At 45.7% G+C, this 20,206-nt stretch overlaps 2 protein-coding genes across 4 annotated transcripts in view; one reads left to right on the top strand and one right to left on the bottom strand.

The window, feature by feature from the left end:
- The first annotated feature begins 3,052 nt into the window (after positions 1 to 3,052).
- On the top strand, positions 3,053 to 16,076 carry LOC135252997 (cortexin-1). Of its 3 annotated transcripts, none has more exons than XM_064331732.1 (2): positions 3,053 to 3,157; positions 13,549 to 16,076. In XM_064331732.1, exon 2 carries the CDS (start codon positions 14,662 to 14,664, stop codon positions 14,923 to 14,925), a length of 264 nt encoding a protein of 87 aa, XP_064187802.1. In that variant the 5' UTR covers positions 3,053 to 3,157; positions 13,549 to 14,661; the 3' UTR covers positions 14,926 to 16,076. The 3 variants fall into 3 exon arrangements, with proteins under 3 accessions (XP_064187802.1, XP_064187801.1, XP_064187804.1); XM_064331731.1 differs by lacking the exon at positions 3,053 to 3,157 and adding an exon at positions 4,206 to 4,372; XM_064331734.1 differs by lacking the exon at positions 3,053 to 3,157 and adding an exon at positions 7,583 to 8,945.
- A 380-nt stretch (positions 16,077 to 16,456) lies between these two features.
- Positions 16,457 to 20,206, bottom strand: part of fbn2b (fibrillin 2b) — a 69,960-nt gene continuing 66,210 nt past the window's right edge. Inside the window, exon 66 of the mRNA XM_064334051.1 lies at positions 16,457 to 19,646. Coding sequence (XP_064190121.1) covers positions 19,272 to 19,646 — 375 coding nt within the window. The 3' untranslated portion in view covers positions 16,457 to 19,271. The remainder of the gene's footprint in view (positions 19,647 to 20,206) is intronic.

Raw genomic sequence — 20,206 nt, 5'->3', positions numbered from 1 at the left:
TGCAATCTTCGGGCCAGGAAACTGGCAGGGAACACACAACAGACTGCCCCTTCCCTTCCGCTGCTCCCCTTCCTGGGGGGGGCCGGGCAGAGTGCTGGTGCTCTGGCATAAACCTGGCTCAACAGAACACTGCCCCTGACAAAGGCCCCGTGGGCAGTGCTGCTGGATTATGTCACAGTGCGGCTTTTTTCAGCCTTTTGTGTTACAGTGCAGAGCCTAATGTGGCCATAATCGCTCAAACGCGAGTGTAAATGGGCCTGCAGCCACAGGGTCTGAGCTCTGCTGTCTGTAGTTGATGAAGAGTCAGATCTAATTGGACATATTTGGCTGCATCCTGTCTGTGGCAGGGTAGGTTTGGCTTGCATGAGTTCTTTTTAAGTGTGCGCCAGGCACTCACGGGTTACCAGCTGTTTTCTGTGAGAGATCCCCTTGATTGACACGCCTCTTCATACTGTGTGGCCTGCAGGGTGTGGGCTCGGATGCTGGTGGATCATGTGAAAATGATGACGGAGTGTCTTTCCGTGAGGTTATATTGTCTTATTACTCCAAGTTTGTCAGCACATTGGTTTGGAGAACACTGGGAACTTACGTGAGGGATATGATTGTTGAAAATGGCTGTCATACTTGGCTGTGATATAACTGTATTTGTGCTGAAGGTTGTGCAGGAAAATTTTAAATCTGTATTTCTGCTGTATAGTTCAGTCCATTTATTCACACCGTGATGTCTACTTGTGCTCCAAGCATATATTTAAGTTACACCTTGAATACTATGTGAGGTCTGGTCAGGCCTGCCGATCTTTGAATTAACTATATCAGCAGATGAACGGTCAGTCCAGTTCAAGCAGAATTGTTCTCATTCTTGGGCAAAATGCACCACGCACAAGGAGAAATGTTCTGATTTGAGCACTAGTCAAGGAAACGGCAAAGCCCCTGCTCTGTTTTTGATAGAGGAAAACAACAAAACAGGATCTTAGGCAATTAAGAAAAAAGTCATTTGAAACTGTAAAGGTCATTGTGCTGGGTTTGTCCTCAGAGGAGAAGACAATGCTCTTTACGCAAGAGGAGGTGCATACTGCCCAAGGGTGAGGGGGGGTGGTAATGGCACCCCTCGGATCTCATTATCAGGGTTATTGATTCGATTGGGCCACCTGCTTTCCCCCTGCCTCTCTGGCTCATCCAACCCCCCCCCCCACCAACAGCGCTCTGACAGCTGTTGCCAGCTCAGCCTCTCAGGGGCTAAGTGCGAAATCAGGCCCCCTTCAACACTAACCTCCTGCCGACCAATGAGCCGACTCTACAAATGTCAACACGCAGGCACACACACATGCTCTCACGCGCAAACACGCGCGCACACACACACGCACACAAACACACGCATGCGTTCACACACACACAAACACACACACACACACACATGTACTCATGCCCATGCCCACACACACACTCAATTCACTCAAATAAAATGAACACAGAAAGATGTGAGTGGAGTTTGCCCATCTGTGCTGTCACCAGCGCCCTGCCACTGAACCCCATCGCCTCCATAAAATGTATTTTTGGGAACTTTCCACATCACTTTAAAACCATCCTAAACTTTACTGGCATCTACTGGTTTACAGTTTACAGGTTTACAGTCTCATAAATTAAAGGATTTGGGGAAACTGTCTTAAGAAACTGAATGTGTGTGAATGCAAACCGTTAAAAGCATGTTGAATTGGTACTTCTGTCAGCACAAAATGGATACAGAGCAGATTTTTTTGTTACAAACAGAAAGGCTTTCTGAGCCCTGAAAACACAGTGGCATCCAGGCCCTGAGCTCAGTGACACGGGCCTGGCAGCAGAGGAGCCCTCAACCCCAGTACTGCCCTGCCTGCAGACCTGGTCCATAACAGTGGGGTATCTCACCCGGGGGCGGGGTTATGACCATAGGCAGACATTAAGGGAGGCCAGGGTTGGGGGGGCACCCAATCTGCAATCTGAATTCCAACCCCCAACAACTGGACCCCCTCTACCTCCCCCTCTGCCTCCCCTGGGTTAGTGCAGTGTTAGGACATTTGCCACAATCCCCCCCACCACAATTTGTAATTGCGATCTGATTACCCCCCTGGCCCCCCTTTGCTTACACGTCAAACTCCGCCCACGGTAATGGCCTGGCAAAGGGGGTGACATCCAAGCGGCTGGCACGGGCGAGGCCTGGCACGCTGATGAGTGGGCGGCAGCAGGTGGCACAGATGCTGCCGCCGCCACCTTCCATTGGATTTGAGGGTTTCTGCGGCAACCAGGTTGAGAGGTTAAACAAGCACCTGCCTTACAGCCAGCAGGGTGGAACTCGGCTGGGCGCTAGCACCACAACCATAAATCTGTGAAATCTTACCTTGTTTTTTCCCCCCTCTGTTTTACAGACTGGTCCAAAATCAATTATAAGTCATGTTTTTTTATGATTACCTGGAGCTTGTAAAAATATCAAATTGTGAAATAAAATTGCATTACTATGGTTTATTATGCAGTTTCTTAGAAGGCACCCTCATTTAAGATCACTTACTTTAATTTGTACTTTGCATCGCAATCATTTAAATAGCTGGATATTTGCAAAAGCAGTGATTAAAGCTTACAATCTTGTGGTTACATCTGAAGTTCCCAATGCACTACCTCGCACTGCTACCTGTGAAAGCCCTTTTAGGTTAGTGTGGTTAACGGACACCCAGACTCTTTCTTTCTATTAACATAAACTACTTTATACAAAGTAATGTCTGGCACCACTATGTCAAAAGCTAAAATTATCCTTGCTTTATTATTGAAAGCACAGCTCCCTTGACTATGTTGTCCAATCTGTTACCTGAGCTAGTCTGGTTCATTAGGAACGATGGTATTATGCCCTTGTAGTCCAAACCTTCTGCCTCACCAAATTTTAAGTAGAGAAGAATTCGTTGCCAGTTGTTCCAGCAGGCACCACTGTTGTTGTAGTACTCGCGCAGATGGGTGAATCGCAGGAGAACAGATGGTCAACCCAATCAATTTTGCGGGGCAGTGTGTAATGAAATGTGTCTGGCTATTGCAGGTGCTGGAGTTTTCTTCTCGAGGGGAACCCCGGACGAACACGTGTGCCTCCATTCATAGGTGGCGCAGACATTGCATAAAAAGTTGGAGAGCCCACAGCTTGGTACGTGTGTTACCCTTCTGAGAAAAGTTAAATACGACACTTGAATTTGGCTACTTGCTTCTAAATTGAAGGCATGCAGTCTTTATGGATAAGTATAGACATTTTAGATTTAACTAGTCATTACAAAAACAAAGCAGTTACAATGAAAATTTCAATCAGGACGTTTAGGAATTGTAAAACATAGCACACGTTACTACTTCCATGCTGGATAAATGAATACTGCCAGGAATGCACGAAAACATTTGGAGCAATTAGCCTCTCGAGAGACCAGACAGGTTTCAGTTGTATTTTATATATAATAACTGAATATATCTCAATTTCGACAGGTCTGGTTTCGGTCTAAGAACAGTATTTTGGTTATTATTCGTTACTAGCAATGTGCAAACATTTGTGTGCAATCAATAATGATCTTCTAAAATGCAATCCTCTGGTTTGTGATTCTCTGTAAGCTTATTAAACGCATGACGGAAACTTTTGTAAATACCTCCTCGTGAAATTATGCGTGTATGCCAGTATAAAGGTCAGCGTAGAATAATGTGTGTTACATAACACGTAGCCCATTCGGTCTGCTTGTATATTAGTCTTGAAAAGCGCGTTGCACAATAGTCCAGTGATACGATCCTCTCAATGAAAAGAAAGCGGTATAGTATTGAAAATTTTGTTGACAGCACTTTAGCCCTCGGCCAGAAAGTGTGTGTACGAGTACATCAAGCTGTTGCTATTTAGAAGTAGTATAATATATGTATGTTATACATAATAGGATACTCTTCAATGTTGTACATGTAAATTATTATATCACATTAATTCCATTTATACAGATTTTAGGTTAACAGTTAGGTTAATATATTTCGTTGTACTTATTTTTCTTATTATTATTCTTATTACTGTTGTTGATGTTATTGTTGCAGCTGTTGTTGTTATTATTATTATTATTATTATTAGTAGTAGTAGTAGTAGTAGTAGTGTAAGTGCAACTATGTTGCTTGGTGAATTTGGTTGAGGCCTCCCAGCTAAAATCGCCGTGGTGCTTTAAGAGGCTGGCGCTTTGACATGTCCCTTGTTAAACAGATGGGCGCCCCGAGCAAGTGAGCGCGCAGAGCACGGAGCTATTAAAGAGAAGCGCTGATCGGAACCACTGCGAGAACTTTGTAGACTTGCAACTTCTAGATAAGGATAACGACGAATTACCGCAAACAGCAAAACACAGAATTACGGGTAAGTATGTCAGTCTGCACCTTCGTTTCTTAGCCTATGTAAATTTTTACCCCAGGCATTTTGACTGCTTGTTTCGAAATCTGCTACAGGTATTTATGAGATGCTGGGAGTGAGGAGCCAGTTCACCCAATCTGTGTTTTTTGTGCCATGCTGTAATAGCCTATATAATTGTAATTTATAGACAGCTGATATCATTTAACTCGTAAGTTTCATGTAGTGAATATAGCTAGTCGTGATGATACACAAGTGTATGTAATGTTGATTGCATGCATTTTTCACGCGGTGGGCTTCCAACATTTATTCCATCTATACTTATGCGCTAGAATTTTGAACCTTCCTCCGAAACATCATCCGAAATTGAGAATTTGCTTAATTAAGAACAAAATTGTAACGCAAAGAGAAATATTTCCGCGCGGATGCGTCGCTCTGACTTGTTTTACTGTGCGACTGACAGATCAAGTAATTTTATTCCAACAAAATGCCAACACACAATTAGCTAATCACAGAGTGGCTTTGCCAAAATGCGGCAATAAACGCCTCGTTTCTGTGGCTGATTTTGGCTGGAGGCAAAACAGTCCCAGGAGCACTCTACTGGTATAAAACTATAGAAAAACAATCTGGACCCGGCCGGATCCCACAGCTACCGGGTAGACAGTTGTGAAGTAGCCCATAAATTAATTGTTTCACTTTTGAGTTGGGCAAGTATCTGTAAAATGTAGGTAGAATATTAGTCTTCATTTGCCTGTTGCTCTTACAAATTAACATTTTAAAAGAGTAAATCACACTGACAGATGATGAATTCTTGCATCTTTTAGAATAATTTTTGTTCAAGTTGAATTTATGATTGCATTAATTTGCGCTTCACGCTATACATTTGGCTTTTCTTTCTATTTTAATGGGTTCTTTTGTCAGGATTACTTCTGTTTTAATATAACCGGTTTTTGTATGGGATATTGTTTTTGCGATAAAAATGTATTACAAATTTCACAGGAGGTAGCCTGTGTGAAATGTATAGGTCTAAATTTATGTATTATTCATGATACTTTAGACGTCTACTTATATGGCGCATATGGTCAATTGCATATAGAACACATTTGATTTATTCGATTCATAGAAGCCGAAGGTCTATGCGCTAGGTGGGCCAATGTGCCATGAAATTGGTATGACAATGTGTGTTTGAAAAACTATAGAATCATCTCTTCCTCATTTGTTCTTGGCAAGCAACAACAAAACAAAAAAAGACTACTAGTTATATCGCGCCGTATTTTCTCCAGTATGGTTATTGTGTAGCCTATAAAACGTCACCTTTATTTACCTTTCAAAGCACGACCGTGGGTTCAAATTATTCGTTTTAACGTGGAAACAGTGTGCCTTGGTTAGAGGCTTGTTGAATGTATATGGTGATTTAGAAAATAATACTTTAAGGAAACCCTAATAAAATTAATTTGCCAAATGCTATTATACAACATGCTTTTGAAGAGAGGTGCCAAGGACACGTTTAAAGTACAACGAGAACACCTTGGCTCTCCTAACGTGTTGGCTCAAGGTTTGATGTAGTTCCGATTTCTAAATCACTGCTAGAACTAACCCCTACTGCACTTACGGAGTGTATGTTAATTCCTGCATTGCATTACGTCGTTATTAATTCACGAAGCCCGTCAACTGTGATGAGTAATTTGAGTTTTTCTCTTCTTTAATCTGAAGTAGGTGTGGCAGTAGGCTACTGATCCACTACATGCACCCGCGCTTGCCCAGGGTGTAATCATCAGTAACGTGAGGAGGCTCCGGAAACTGTCCAGGGAAACGACAGCGAAATTGGATATTATAGACGGTTTTTTGGTTATTTTTTGTTTTAATGTGCCATTTACAGTTACACTAGTTCTCATTATCTATCCCAAGTTTCCATATGTAGCAGGAATCCGTGATTGAACCAGCTCAACTTCAGATGACAAATTAAAGGCAATTCCTATATATTAAACACATCACAGTTTTCAATAAGGGTGGCTGTAGTATACAAGTTGGTAAAATGTTTTAAAGGTGTGTCTCATTATTTTGAAATATTGGACTGAAAAGGAGAAGACACTCCCAAAAGACCAGCAAAACATTGTGTTTCAGGACAATTATGGATGCTTGCAAGAGCATCTTTTATTTGTGGTTTATAGTAAATCGCTTAAAGACAGTGCATTAATACATGAGGTCAGCCAACATGGTGACCTGACCTGAATGGCCTCCTTCAAGGTGTCCATTTCCTTCTAAGATTGCTCTTCAAATATTCATCACCCCAATAATCTGGAGCCGTTTGATAACTGACACTGGGACTGGTTTTTATCTACAAGCAGCATCTCTGCATGTGGAGTGCCATTAATGATATCCCTTTAGCCACACGTCCTGAGTTCAGGGGCTATTAACTTGTCTGAAGTTGGGAGGCGGAGTGGCCTGTTTGAATAGAATCTGCTGACAGTGAATAGTGCTGCTTGGGCTCTGTTTTCTCCACTAAATCGGGGTGGTGTGCAGTCGTTTGCGCTGAATTCTGTGACCGCTGGAGTGTCTCTTCTCGGTCCCGGATCAGTTTCACCCATGAATGTTATTAGCGCCCTGCATCCGTGAATGCGTCGGCAATTACAGGCTAAGAGCTTCCTCTTGCCTCTCGACATAAAGGGGATTAGCAGACTCGGAATCAGCGTTTGTCTGCTGAATTGAAGCCTGCACTACAGTAGCTGCACTGCTTCTAGTGTCAGTATATGTTTTGTGTACTTTTGTGTTTTCCTGTTGTTGGAGACTAGAAGTTACCATCTGTCGCCAGATTTTAATCTTGTGTTGCTTGTGACCCTCTTGTTTCTGCTGAAGCCATCTCAGTCTCCCTGTCACTCTCACCCTTCAAAGTTGACTTTTAAAATGGCTGACTTCGCTGACTTTCACTCCCCCGGCCTTAAAAATGAATGACGGGCACAGAATGCAATATATATATATATATATATATATATATTTGATATTTCCCTGTTGGGATCAGTCTGTTCCTGTCACTACACTAAGCCACAACACACGGATCACTCTGGATGTTTGAGATTGTGAGTGCTGACCACTCCTCTCTCTGCCCATTTTGCTCCCTCTTGCATAGTTCTGATTGATGTAACATGAATATCTTTTTAAAAACTGAACCTTATTTTTAAGGATTAGCATGCAACGCTACCCCCCCACCCCCACCCTGAGGCCCAAGTGTGGACCCTCTGTGTAATGTTATATTTTCAGCTCCAAAACTCTCCATGTGGATGGGGGGGGGGGCCTTGATGGGGACATGGACTCCCCTGCAGAGCGTTACTCTGGACAGTCTCACTTGCGGCTGCCCCCCCTCCCCCCCACCACACACATATAAATCATTCATGCTGTGATTTTGAAGGTATATTAATGATGCAAAGATGATGGGTTTGACTGCTCAGATTTTTATTCTGTCTGACTTGTGAGATGGGTTGCCACTTTTTAAAGACGCCCCTTCACCTTTGCTGTGTCTTCACTCAAATCCACGACCCTTTCACCTGGAGCAAGGCTGTGTTGGGTGTGGCTTCTTGTTCTATTCTAATCAGCTTGGTGCTGTCTGTATGTAGGGAAAAGCAGATACATTTCCCCGCTTTCGTGGGAATACTAGGAGCAGCCCTTGTTCACCTCCCATGCGGGAGGAAACAGTCTCCAGGGACTGTGTGCAGAACACTTTAAAGCTCAATCTAGCCATCAGCATGTGGTCCTCACTAGGTACTAGAGGGGGGTCCCCGCATGGTCTGAAATTTGTGACACAGACAATCACGACAGACGCATTGAAATTCTGGTGGAGTGGAGGCAGCCGTTCTACAGCTGACAAAATGCAGGGTCTCCTTTAGCTGGCCTGGGCTGTTAGAGCTGTCGGTTTCAGGTGACCCAGAGAACACGCCCCCGTCCAGGGGTAGGAGATTGTTTTTAGAGTACTTGTGTCCCACATCTGAGTCTTCACTGGAAACAGCTTTGCTGTGAAGACAACAAAAAAAAAGAAGAAAATCCTTGTCCGCTAATGTGTCTTGTGGATTTGATTAATGTTGCAGTCACTTAAAGAGAAAATCTAAGCTATTGTGCTCATGTCTGTAGTGGATTATGTCCTTTTAAGGCTGCTTGTACTGGATCATAATGATGAATGCGTTTAAAGGAACTGACAGGTCATTTATAACGTTTAAAACAGGGCAGACATTTACCAGGCGAGATCGGTGAGGATTATACTTCAGACTTGTTGGGAGTGAATAGTAGCAAAGTCTACGTTTTTGTATGTGAACTGACACACCACAGAAGGAATGAATGTGCAAGTAGCCACTTTTCTGTGGTCACTGCATTATTTTAAAAGGTCAGCAGTCTTAAGTGTTTTGTCCCTCCTTGAAAACGCATGCTCAGCAGAAAGAGAGTGTGAGTTTCTCCACATCTTCAGCCGCCCGTGTCTGCCTGGATGTGCCCGGGCTAAATTGGCGATTTAGTGTGAACAGCTGTATTTTTAATTATAGGACTTTATCTCCATTATTTCTGCTTTGACCTGCATCAGCGTGGCAGAGGCAATGAGGTAAATTCAATCCGACCGCAGCGTGTGCTGCTCTGAACTTACATAATAATAAATAACCATATTTAGCTAAGGCTGCATTTTTCTTATATTCTTATTCAGCACTTTTTGTTGCTGGGAAACTGCTGAATTTATAAAGTTTCGTGAAGGGATGGAAATACGTATGGCACTCACTTAAATACGAAATTGTACTCAAAGATAAGGGCATACTTGAGTGTGTTTTGATTGAATAAAAGCTGTTGTGTGTGGGGGATGTGGTGATCTCTGTCTGTTATTGCCGTTGTCCCTAAAATACTCAATGGCTGGACTCTTGTGTCAGGCTCTATATATAGTGAGGATCTGAGGACTTTGACGGTCCTGGAATATTGTGTGCATTCACAGCTGACAGCGACCTCATTCATGTTCACTCTCAAAAAAGACGTGTGAATATCAAGCACACTTTTTGTGTTACTACTTTTGTGTTAATTTCAAAACATTTTGTGTCAGAGTTACTACTTTTGTGTTACAAATAATCAATTTATGTGTTGCAAAGGGTCCTTTAATGTGTTAAAAATGACATTGTTTCGAGAGTGGTGGTCAATAGAAAAAGCATGCTTTGTGAACTTGTATCTTTGTCAATGAGATTTTAAAACGCTGCTTTGAAATGGCATGTTAAAAGTTTGTAATGGCGTAAATTAAATGAAGTTGCCAAGGGAATCCGTGTTGTCCCGGCTGTCCATTCACCCATGTTGCAGGGCAAATGCATATATATTTATCTCATCTCACTGAAATATTTGGATCCAGCGTCTGATATACCCCACAGCCTGGCATCAAACTTTGATCGATACTGCACATAATTGACTGTAGCATTGCTCAGGCAGGGCAGGAGTGGGGGTTGGGGGGGGGCGGGGGGAATGGGGGGTTCATAAATGTGCAATGGTCTGTGTCCCTTCATGCTCCAGCAGCTCCTCTGGGTGACTGCACGGCTGTAGTTTGCCTGAGTCTGCTGGGCATGCAGCGCAGTTGTCCAGCGCAGGGGCTGCGCAGCTCAGCCTGTGGGCTGCAGGGTCACCCCGAGCGGCAGCTAGCAGAACAGTTTTCTGGTCTCAGATTTCTGAGGAGACCTGCAAAATGGAGGGCCTGGCTTACTGAGAGCTTTAGCATGCGCAAAGCCTTTTAGCATGCGCCAAACTAATAACACAACCAATGATTGGTGAAAAACAAAATACCACAACCAATCATTGGTCATGTTATTGATTTTGCATGTGCTAAAAGGTTTTGCATGTGCTGAAGGTCTGAATCAGGCTGTAAGATGAATAGGCCTATGAATATTACCGACCATGTCTGTCATGTCCCCGGAAGGAACGTGTATTTGTTAACGCTCGGCCAGGGTTTGAAAAGTCTTCCTGTGTCCTTTCCTGTGTTTCACTTTGTCTTTATAAACACTCCGAGGGTTAATTCAGTTACGGGCAGGGACCGTGCGACGTCCACAGCGTTCGTCAGACTCCCTCTTTTCCTTGTTCCTGACCTCTAATTACTTTTGGATGAGGGCCACAGACAAGCTGTAAATAATGACAAATCAAGCCTGTTTCTGTGTTACGGTTCTGCTGAGCTTCCCCCATAAATTATCATCGGGCCGCGTTAGGGGGGGCGCTTGGCGGTTTCTTCCTGACTGCATCTTTAATGATGGCGGGAGGCCTAATGAAATGATGCCGGTGTGGCGTGCCCTGGCGCGGGGGGGTTTGGAGGATGGATGGAGAGAGAGGATGGGGCGTCTTTCCTAAATGCCATTTATTTCTTCATCTGCTAAGAGGGGGGATTTGTCATTGTTTGTTTGACCGTTTAGGCCGTGTACGTGAGCGCTCGAGGCTTCTCGGTTTAAACGTGCTGTACAATGAAATGAATGGCTGTGGAAGTTAACGGATGCTTTGGGGGGGGGGGGGGGGACTGGCTAATTCCCTTTGTTTCTTCTCCCCTCTGAAGACTTGGAAAACAGTCCATGTAGATGAATGGAGTGAGAGCGAAAGTGTGGACGACGGAGGAAGAGGGACGTAGCCAAGAGGGGAAAATGAGCTGAGCAAATTCTCCTTTTTTCACCGATTCACTGATCACTGTAGAATAAGGTTCTCCTCGTGTACTGTGAAGTCCCTAATGAGCCCCCCCCCCCCCCATTTTAGCGTGTAACAGTTGAGTCCGGCTGTGGGGAGCGGCACAGACGGCAGTACAGCGATCGTGGATCCGCTGTACTGCTAGCAGTTAGCGGTGGTTTTTTTTAATGTGTGTAATAAAGGATGCCTGCCTGCCTTTATGCAGCTGAAGGGGTGTCCCTGTGCTATTCACGGACTGTAATGGATCTGCTGGGAAATGGTGCACGGGTCGTGACTGACTGCTCTCATCTGAACTCCAGCTGATGTTTCAAATGACTGCCAAGTACACCACTTCCATTATTTGTGTTGAGTTGAGCCCGGGCGCTCATGCTAACAAGTGACATGTAATTAGTTAGGCTTTGGTCTCGGAGTGAATTGCTCTGGGCAGCGCCCTGTTGAAGCAAAGGCTGTGAGCGTGTGAGCTGCGTGCCTGTGCTTGCAGTGAGCTGCTCTCATTGGCGCTGCTCGGGTTGATTAGCTGTGATGCTCTGCTGCTCTGCGTCGCTCCGCTTTTGAGAGAGGACATGTCCTGTGCTGAAAGAGAGGCTTGTCCTGTGTGTGTGTGTGTGTGTGTGTGCGCGAGCACAAGCTTGAATGCTTTGGTATGTGCGTGGATGCTTGTGTGATATGTGCATGTCAAATGTGCACACACATGTACGGATGTGAATGTGTGTGAATGTGTATATGTGTGTGTGTATGTGTGTGTGTATTTTATGTTGAAAGACATCGAGATTATCCACAGCAGATCTCCTGACAGTCGTGGTCACGGTGCTCCAGGTTCCGGGCAGGTTTGCCTGCGGTGTGATGTGATAAAACAGTTCTGTGGGTCGTGTGGTGCTGCCATCTGCCCCGGCCCCTCAGTCACACCAGCGCTGCCCCTGTCGGCAGGCAGGGGGCGCCGCTCGGCTCCTGTCCCGCCCATCACACAGATCCAGTCTCACACACAGCTGCTCTTTTTCATTTCCTGTACACCACACGCTGTGTACCTTCTCTTCCGCTTATTTAGTGTGCTATCAGAACAGCTCGTGCAGACATCCTGCCATCCAACAGCCATGAGCGAAGGTCCCGGGGGAGACAGGGGTTGGCACGACCCCCCCATTAAATGGCCCCCCCCTCCAGTATTATTACATTGTATTGAGTGGTACTGGGAGTGCATTTCCTGTTTGTTGCTGCCCCTGAAGTTGAAATGAGATCTGTGTCCTTGGAAACAGCATGAGTGAGGATGTTTGACTTTGCATTGTGCTTCCCCCGCCATGGGGAGCCCCTGAATGACCACAGACGTGTGATAGACAGATAAGTCTCGCGTGCGGGAACACATAACAATGGCCGGCCGGAGGAGGGGGGGCGCAGACATGGGGGCAAATACCCAAACCCTCCTCGCTCAGATACTTAGGGTGCTCCATCACCTTCAGCTGTCCCCTGACACTGCATCCATTTTGTCCTCTCTCCTTCTCTTTATCTGTTCTTCCTCCCTCCTCTCTTCCAAACCCCCCTCCCCCTTTACCAATGCTCCAGATACCTGCTTCTGTCACGCTGTCCACCCTGTAGTTGTTAGTCTTTTTGATGGGCTTGTTGTGATGGCCTGGTGTCATGTTTTAACCTTGATTTGTAACACAAGCTTAACAGGAACAATAGCATCTTATATAACCAGTGCTCATTACTGAAGATGTGTGCACCCGTGAAAGGTGATCTAATTACACCTCTTCTGGTTTCTTCCGTTGAGCAAATGACTGCTGGAATGTGCCGTTGATGAATGAATGAGGCATCGCCAGTATTAATGATTGTGCTGCTGTATTCATTACCTCTTAATGCACTGGTAATGCAACAGTAATCATCCTACAAATAATAGCGATTAAGCCAAATGTCAGTGCACTAGACATGCATACTTCAAGCCCAGCTGGCAAATGCCAACCTGTCATCTTTGCTTATTGGCTGGAGCTTAACTATTAACTTACTGTATGGCAGGGAATGGTGGTGTGTATGTAATGTGCACATGTACGATGGTCACAGTAATTTGGTGGGGGTGCAGGGTTCACTCCGTGTAGCAGCTGTGTAACTCTTGCCCGGTCATGTAGTAGATGCAGAGATAACTGGGGTGTGCAATCCAATCTCTCACACAGGGCAGGCTACGCAGTAGGTAAATGATAAGCCTGAATGGGCTAGGTGACCTGATCTGGTCCTTACGTGTTCAGAAGTTCTGGGATGTGGAGTGCTCTCCCGAACGCTGTCTGGTTTTCTGGAAATTCAGAGCATTCAGGGTGCTGCCGTTTGTAAATTCTGAGCACTACACCTTGGGAGGACTCGGTGCGCTCACTGGTGACAGTTGAGTGTCTGATCGTTCCAGTCTAAAAAACAAACATCATTTGTAAATTAACTGATTTCTGTGAGCTCCACGAACCACAGAGCATTGAAATCAGAGCAGAATTTCAGAGTGAATTTATGAACGAACTTCTTACGTTTTGCATGTTCTTTGTTCACAGGGCGTGAGTGGAGAGACAGGAAGCTGTCACGAGGGGACCGGAGGACGGCTTGGGACAGGTGGACAGAGTTCCTGTGAAGAGGGAGGCATCTCTGGAAACAAACTGACACTGACACGAACCTGACACTGCAGCCACGCTGAAGACCGAGCGCTTTCTGTCAAACATCAGCTCGGCCTGCCACTCTCCCCGCTCAACAGGACCGCTGAGATACCGCCGCCATTTCCCCCAGTTCCCTTCACACCACGAGCATCGGGAAGAAGGACGTCGTGTCACTCCTCAGTGTTAGCTGCGTTTTCCTTGGGTCTGAAACCAGGCCTACTGGGCAGAATCGCTGTCAGCTCCTTGATTTAATGCACAATTGGCTTGTGTACGTAAGCCTACCAATCAGAGACACTTATCCAGCTTTGCTCAGACTAATGGCCAATTTAGCAACCAGAGCCCTAAGGTCAGTCAGGTCTATACACTCGGCCATCGATTAGCATCGCCTCTGATCTCATTAGTTATATTTCCTGCCCTCGCTCGCTTGTTTGTTCACATTATCCGTTGCCCCTTCAGCATATGCTGTAAATAGCAAGTGTTGTGTCAGTTCCTTTACAGATTGCTGAGCCCCCCCCCTCCCTCTAACTGTAATTACTGTGTGCTGTATACAGCACCTGGATGTGAACGTCCCATCTGCCGACCATTAGCCTCTGGCGAGCGGGTTGGAAGACGCTGCGTTTTCATCGGGTTCTTTATGCGCTCGGGGCAGCTTGTTGTGTCATGTCCAATCAATACACTCCAGCGCTTCTGAAAACGAGAGCGGAGATGGCGTTGGTGTAATAAATTGGCCTGTTGTTGTTTCCCACCTCCAGTTCAGTCGCTTTCGAGCAGGGTGATCAGCTCCGGGCTGAGTTAGATTGATTTCTTGTCGCGTGTGGGCATTTTTTTTTCTTTGTGTGTGCGTGTGCATGTATGTGTGTGTGCGCGTGCGTTTGTACCAGGCCTGTCACAACTCCAGAGTCGCTCAGAGCTAGCACGCGGCCGCCTTTGTAGCCTGCCTCAAACCTGGCCAACCTGTCGGCGCACCCCACCATCCAGACGGTCTGTAAGTTCTGCCGCCGGGCCCCTTGGAGGATGAGCGATGTCCCCACGCTGGACTACGAGGTGCTGTCCCCGGGCCCCTCACTCCCCGGGGCCCCCACCAGCCCGCCGCTGGCGGGCGACAACGAGCAGAAGACGGCCCTGGCCTTCGTAGGCCTCCTGCTGCTCTTCCTCATCTTCCTCCTGGTGCGCTGCTTCCGCATCCTCCTGGACCCCTACAGCCGCATGCCCTCCTCGTCCTGGACCGACCACAAGGAGGGGCTGGAGAGGGGCCAGTTTGACTATGCGCTGGTTTAGGGGAGACCCGCGGGGCACCCCTCTTTTAGGCCTGGCTCCCTCCGTCCTCCCGCACGAGAGGGGAGGACCAGTGCACCCTCTTTAGGAGTCACTGCACAGACACTGGCTGAGCCCCTCTAGCATAGCGTTTCCTACTGAAACACCTCTTGAGCAGGCCCCCCTAAGCACACCGCTGTGCGAGGAACACATGCTGTATTTGGAGCTGGGGTCCCTTTTGTTCTGGGTAGTGGCTTCAGTTGCCGGGAGGCTAGCAGAGCCATTAGAAAAATCACTGAACACAACACAGCACTCGCCATCGCTGTCCTTTCACTGCTTGATTATAGAGCCCGGGGGATGATGATCTGCACAGCAGCAGTAACGTGCCAATATCTGGCTTTTACGTTTGACTGCGTTTATGTTTATCCTTGGCACCAGTACAGAAAAAAACGGGGTTTTGCTTGGGATGGGTGCAATAATACCAGCTGATGGCAAAAAAAAATAATGTTACTCCAAACACGTTAATGTGCTTGGAGGCAGATGGATGGAAAAATAAGGGAAATTAAACTGGTGAATTGTACCCCTCCATCCCCATTCTTGTAGTCCTGCGAGTCTTTCCAGTAACTGTCCAGCAAACTGATGGTAAATGTTTGGATTGTGTTTTAACGATGTTGTTTACAGGAGTTGATTCCCTTTAAGAAACCTGGCCAGATGTTTTGCTTCATACTGTAGTCACATGTTAAAATGTGTAGGCTTTTGCCTGATGAATCATAGTAGCTCTGTCTGTCTATAACCGAAAAAAGCCATATCTGTAGAAGACCTATAATTGTATTGCTATTGGTCTTTCTCTTTGCTCTATCCTACCTGCCAAGCTTGGTGAAACCTGTTGTGTATGAGAGAAACTTTTAGAGACATCGGAAATGCTTTATTTTTGTATTCTGACTCTGGTTTAGAGTCTCTTTTTGCAAATATTCAGTAGTTTCTCTTGGTTTTGTAGCTCTCAGTGTTGTAATTGGATAATGAGTAGCCAAGCTTCGGGAATTAAGTACAAGTTTGAAGAGATTGTGTTTTGCTCACATTTTTCCAAGATTTGTAAGTAGATTGGATATTTTTCCTACTGTTCTTTTTTTGCTAAGCAGAAATTGTGTTTAATAAAATGGGGGTTTTCTTCTCTACTCAATGTGCCTCAGAGTTTCAACATGAATGAAATGTTGACGGTTTGAATGTATTTTTCTTTTGCAAATCAATAGGAACAGCAGAAGTCTGTTGCACAAGCACAAAGCACTTTTAAATCACTAGACCAGTTGTAACCAGCCCTGTTCCTGAAGATTTGCCATCCTGTAGGTTTTCACTCCAGCTCCAACAAAGCTCACCTCATTCGACAGCTAAAGAGCTTATAGAGCTGCTGTTCAGTAGAGTCAGGTGTGCCACATTAGGGCTGGAGTGAAAACCTGCAGGACGGTAAATCTCCAGGAACAGGGCTGGTTACCGCTGCACTAGACTGTCAGTTGCAGGAAATCAATGTTCTCAAAAAATTGAATTCAGACACAAATCATTTAAAAATATAACCCACAATTTTTATTGCCATTCATGTTTCTGGTAAAAGGTAAAAAACAGAACAAAACAAAAAACCAAATAAGAATCGTCGATAACCGGCAGTACAGATTTCAGATGTATGTGCCCAGACTCAAAAAAAATTTTTTTTTTGAATCTTCCCAGCAGTATGAAAGAAATGTTTGCAAAATGAGACATTATTGGACTAGAAAGAAGTTCAGCCAGGCCTTGGGAATGCTATGGCTCAATTCGTGGTTATGGAAACCCAGGTACAGTTTCAGGCAGATATACAGCTCTTGGGCCCGAATGCTACTCCTTCCTGAGCTCTTTTTGAAAAGGAAATATGTAAGTTTTTTTCCTAAAAAAATTGCAAGCTATTTGGTTTCTATGGTAGCAGTGTGTTTCAAGTTTGACACTGAAGCTGAGATACAGTACACACACACACACATTCCGATTTTGGCATGTAGTGGCAAATAAAACGAACAGAAAGAGATACAAAGTATACAAGGTCCCATGTTAAACGGTTATGCATAAATATAGTTCAGGCCGTTGTACAGTGCAGTAACGATGTTCAGAGAGCAAAAAATAAAAAAATAAAAAATCACTGTTTAGCACCAGATATATAAAACTAGACACTCTCAAATGGTGAAGTGCCTGAGTGCTGAGTTTGCATGGTTCCTCCAGGCTTAATTCAGCTTATTTTGTTGTAACTCCGTGGAAAGCGCTGTACCTACGTGTAGTCGCTTGAGCTCCACATTCTTTTCTGGTTTTTCTACAAAAACATTATTGCTGCTATGAGCTCAGAGACTTTGAGTTGGACAATATGTAAACAGTGGTCTCTATGGCGATGTTCTAAAAATCGGTGCAGGGTGCCGACTGTCATACAGTTTTTTGAGCAGGACAAGCTTAATCAGCACTTTAAGGCCTTCAATCATGTGTTCAGAATGATGTTTCTTTTTTTGCTTTTGGCAGCCTTGAAGCTTTTTAAAATAACAAAAAAAAAACAAAAAAACAAAAACAATCTACATTTCACTTAAAAATATACAATTTAATTTTCAAGAAGCAAGTTTAATAATATTGGTTTTCAGCATTGAGACAGAACGGACAGACAAAACACGCAACAACAAAACAAAAAAAACTAATAAAATGTCACTTTTTTGCAATCAAGATTCAAGACTGCGGTTTTTCACTTTTTGTACAGAGTGAAAGTTGGAATTGTTTAGCACCATTCTCTCTTAAAGAAAAAAGACATGACGTATGTGCGGACCTGATGAGGGCTCGTTTTACATGAGGTTCAGTGTTTGCTTGCGCTAGCCCGCCTCTCGAAACAAAGATGTGCATTAGCCACTGGACAGTTTGATGAATTTGTCTTACTACATTTCCGCTTGATTGAAACGATAAGCTACAGTAACTGTGAAACTGAGTACACGATCGAATGAAATGTCTCAGACTGATAGTTTGTGCTCTATTAACGCATTAGAAGTCCTAATTGTACCATCATACTGGTGGTCAAATTCTCAGTTTGCTGCCATTCTGAGACAGATCTCCCTGATTCGCAGAAAGGTTTCAGTGCGTGATGACACAGTAGCACCATGGGAATGATCTCCAGTTCAGCGTTGTACCTAAGGGGTTTCAATCATTCCCGTAAATTCTCTCTAGTTCCCGTTAATGTGTCGCCCCCTGCTGCCCAGCGGCAGCAATGACACTGAGCTACGTTGTGGTTGAACTGATTTTCAAGGGACTGAGGTAACAGAACGTGACAGCACATGCAAACACATTGAAGGCACCTGCTCTCCACCTACAGGGGAGAGCTGACGATAACAGTACTAACCGTCCATTTTACTTTTCTGAAGTTTGTACTAATATCTATGTTCTTTTTTTCTTTAGACCTGAAATGTTGCTTTTAAAGTTGCAGTCCTTCGTGTGAACATTTTCTCTTAACTTTTAAACAGTATAATACATTAGAGATTACACAGAATACTGAACGGAGCAGAGGATAACCTTTGACCCCGGCATTGCCAGATCATGGAGATTACAGAAAGGTGAGAGACTGTTTGGATCACAGCTGACACGGCACACGTTTAGTTCTTCTCTTTTCTCCTCCCACATTGTGCTCTTCTTCACCAGAAGAACACAATCATTAAAACCTTTGGTGTAGAGAAGCTGGTCATCAGTCGTATTCTGGTCAGACAACACTTCAGAAATGATGCGAGATGCCATTCCAGAGACGACCGCTTGGAATTCGAGAGGATGTTGTAAACATGAAGCTTCCTTTTGATTGGTTAAAACAAGTAGCTGATACTTCTGTTTAGCTTTGCAAACACCCACGTTTTCCCCCATCTTTTAACTTAAAAGGCTCAAAAAAGGCATCAAGCACATCCAATGCTTCTGGCTCTTGTGGCATCTTTTTTCTCCCTCCCCATCTATTGTTGCCGCATGCAGGACACAGGAAGTGGGCGGGGAGCTGCACCCCTGCCAGGTGCCAGCGATGCCCACTGTGCCCACGCAGAGGCGACAGAGAGGAGGCGTGACCCAAACTCTCGGCACCTTCCTGCAATCCGGCAATCTGCTCAAGGGGGCGGGGCGGGGCGGGGCTGAGGTGGGGCGGGGCTGGGGAAAAAGGGGGGAGGGAATGTGAGCAAGAACAACAAACAGAAACTCAAATAAAAGTGGTGGTTGATTGTTTCAGTTTTTTTCCTCTCTCTTTGTTTTTTTTTTTTAATTAATAAAGACCCCGCCCTTCAGGCGGTGGTGGTGGTGGGGCGGGGCGGGGCGGGGCTGGGTGGGCGGAGGCAGTTCTGGGCGGGGCCCGGCGCTCAGTGCAGGTGGATGTGCAGCTTGATGCGCAGGGCGTCGCCGATCTCCCCCAGCAGGTAGTCGCTGTCGTGCTGGTCCTCCAGCTGCCGGAGCCTGCGCGGGCCGAACAGCGGCAGGCTGGCGATCTCCAGGCGGTACGAGCCGGCGGCCGGCGGCTTGCGCCCCAGCCGCAGGACGCTCTTCCCGTCGCGGCGCTCCAGCAGGCGGAAGTGCTCGCCCTGGTTGCCGTGGGTGATGACGTAGCGCACGTGGTGCTCCAGGGGCTCCAGGGCCGGCAGCAGCTCCAGCAGGGGCTCCTTGTTCTGCAGCGCGGCCAGGCTCAGGTTCATGGGGATGGAGGACTGCGTGTCCACGCTGGCCATGCTGACCGACGGCTGGCGGAGAGGCGAGGACAGAGGGAGTCAGTCACATGACCGCGGCATCCCCCCAGGTCTACCAGACTACCTAAAGCAGGGGTGGCCAATCTTATCTAAATAGAGTCAGTGTGGGTGCAAGTTCTTGTGCTAGTCCAGTCAAGACCTGGTGAAGAATCAGGTGTCTCAGTGCCGGGATAAACCAAAAACCTGCACCCACACTGACCATTTTCGGATAAGATTGTACTCCCCTGAACTGAAACGCCCTAAAATGCAAGTTTGACATTTATTTCCTCCGAAATAATGACTCAGGGCTGCCAAACCCTGTTCCTGGAGATCAACCTTCCTGTAGGTTTCATTTCAACACTAATTTGGCACACCTAATTCTACTGATTAGTTGTTCAGAGAGTTGGAGTAAAAACCTACAGGAAGGTAGATCTCCAGGAACAGGGTTTGGGCAGCTCTGATATAATTGACCCAAAGCATAGATAAACTGGGCAGATCAAAAGGGAGGGAGAGAGAGAAGGACAGCGGGTGAGGGAGAGAGAGAGGGAGAGCGGGTGAGGGAAAGAGAGAGAGGG

The sequence above is a fragment of the Anguilla rostrata genome, chromosome 4 (assembly GCF_018555375.3).
Source record: "Anguilla rostrata isolate EN2019 chromosome 4, ASM1855537v3, whole genome shotgun sequence".
NCBI lineage: Eukaryota > Metazoa > Chordata > Actinopteri > Anguilliformes > Anguillidae > Anguilla > Anguilla rostrata.
Note: the sequence above shows the minus strand (reverse complement) of the source record. Positions and strands in the feature narration are given on the sequence as shown.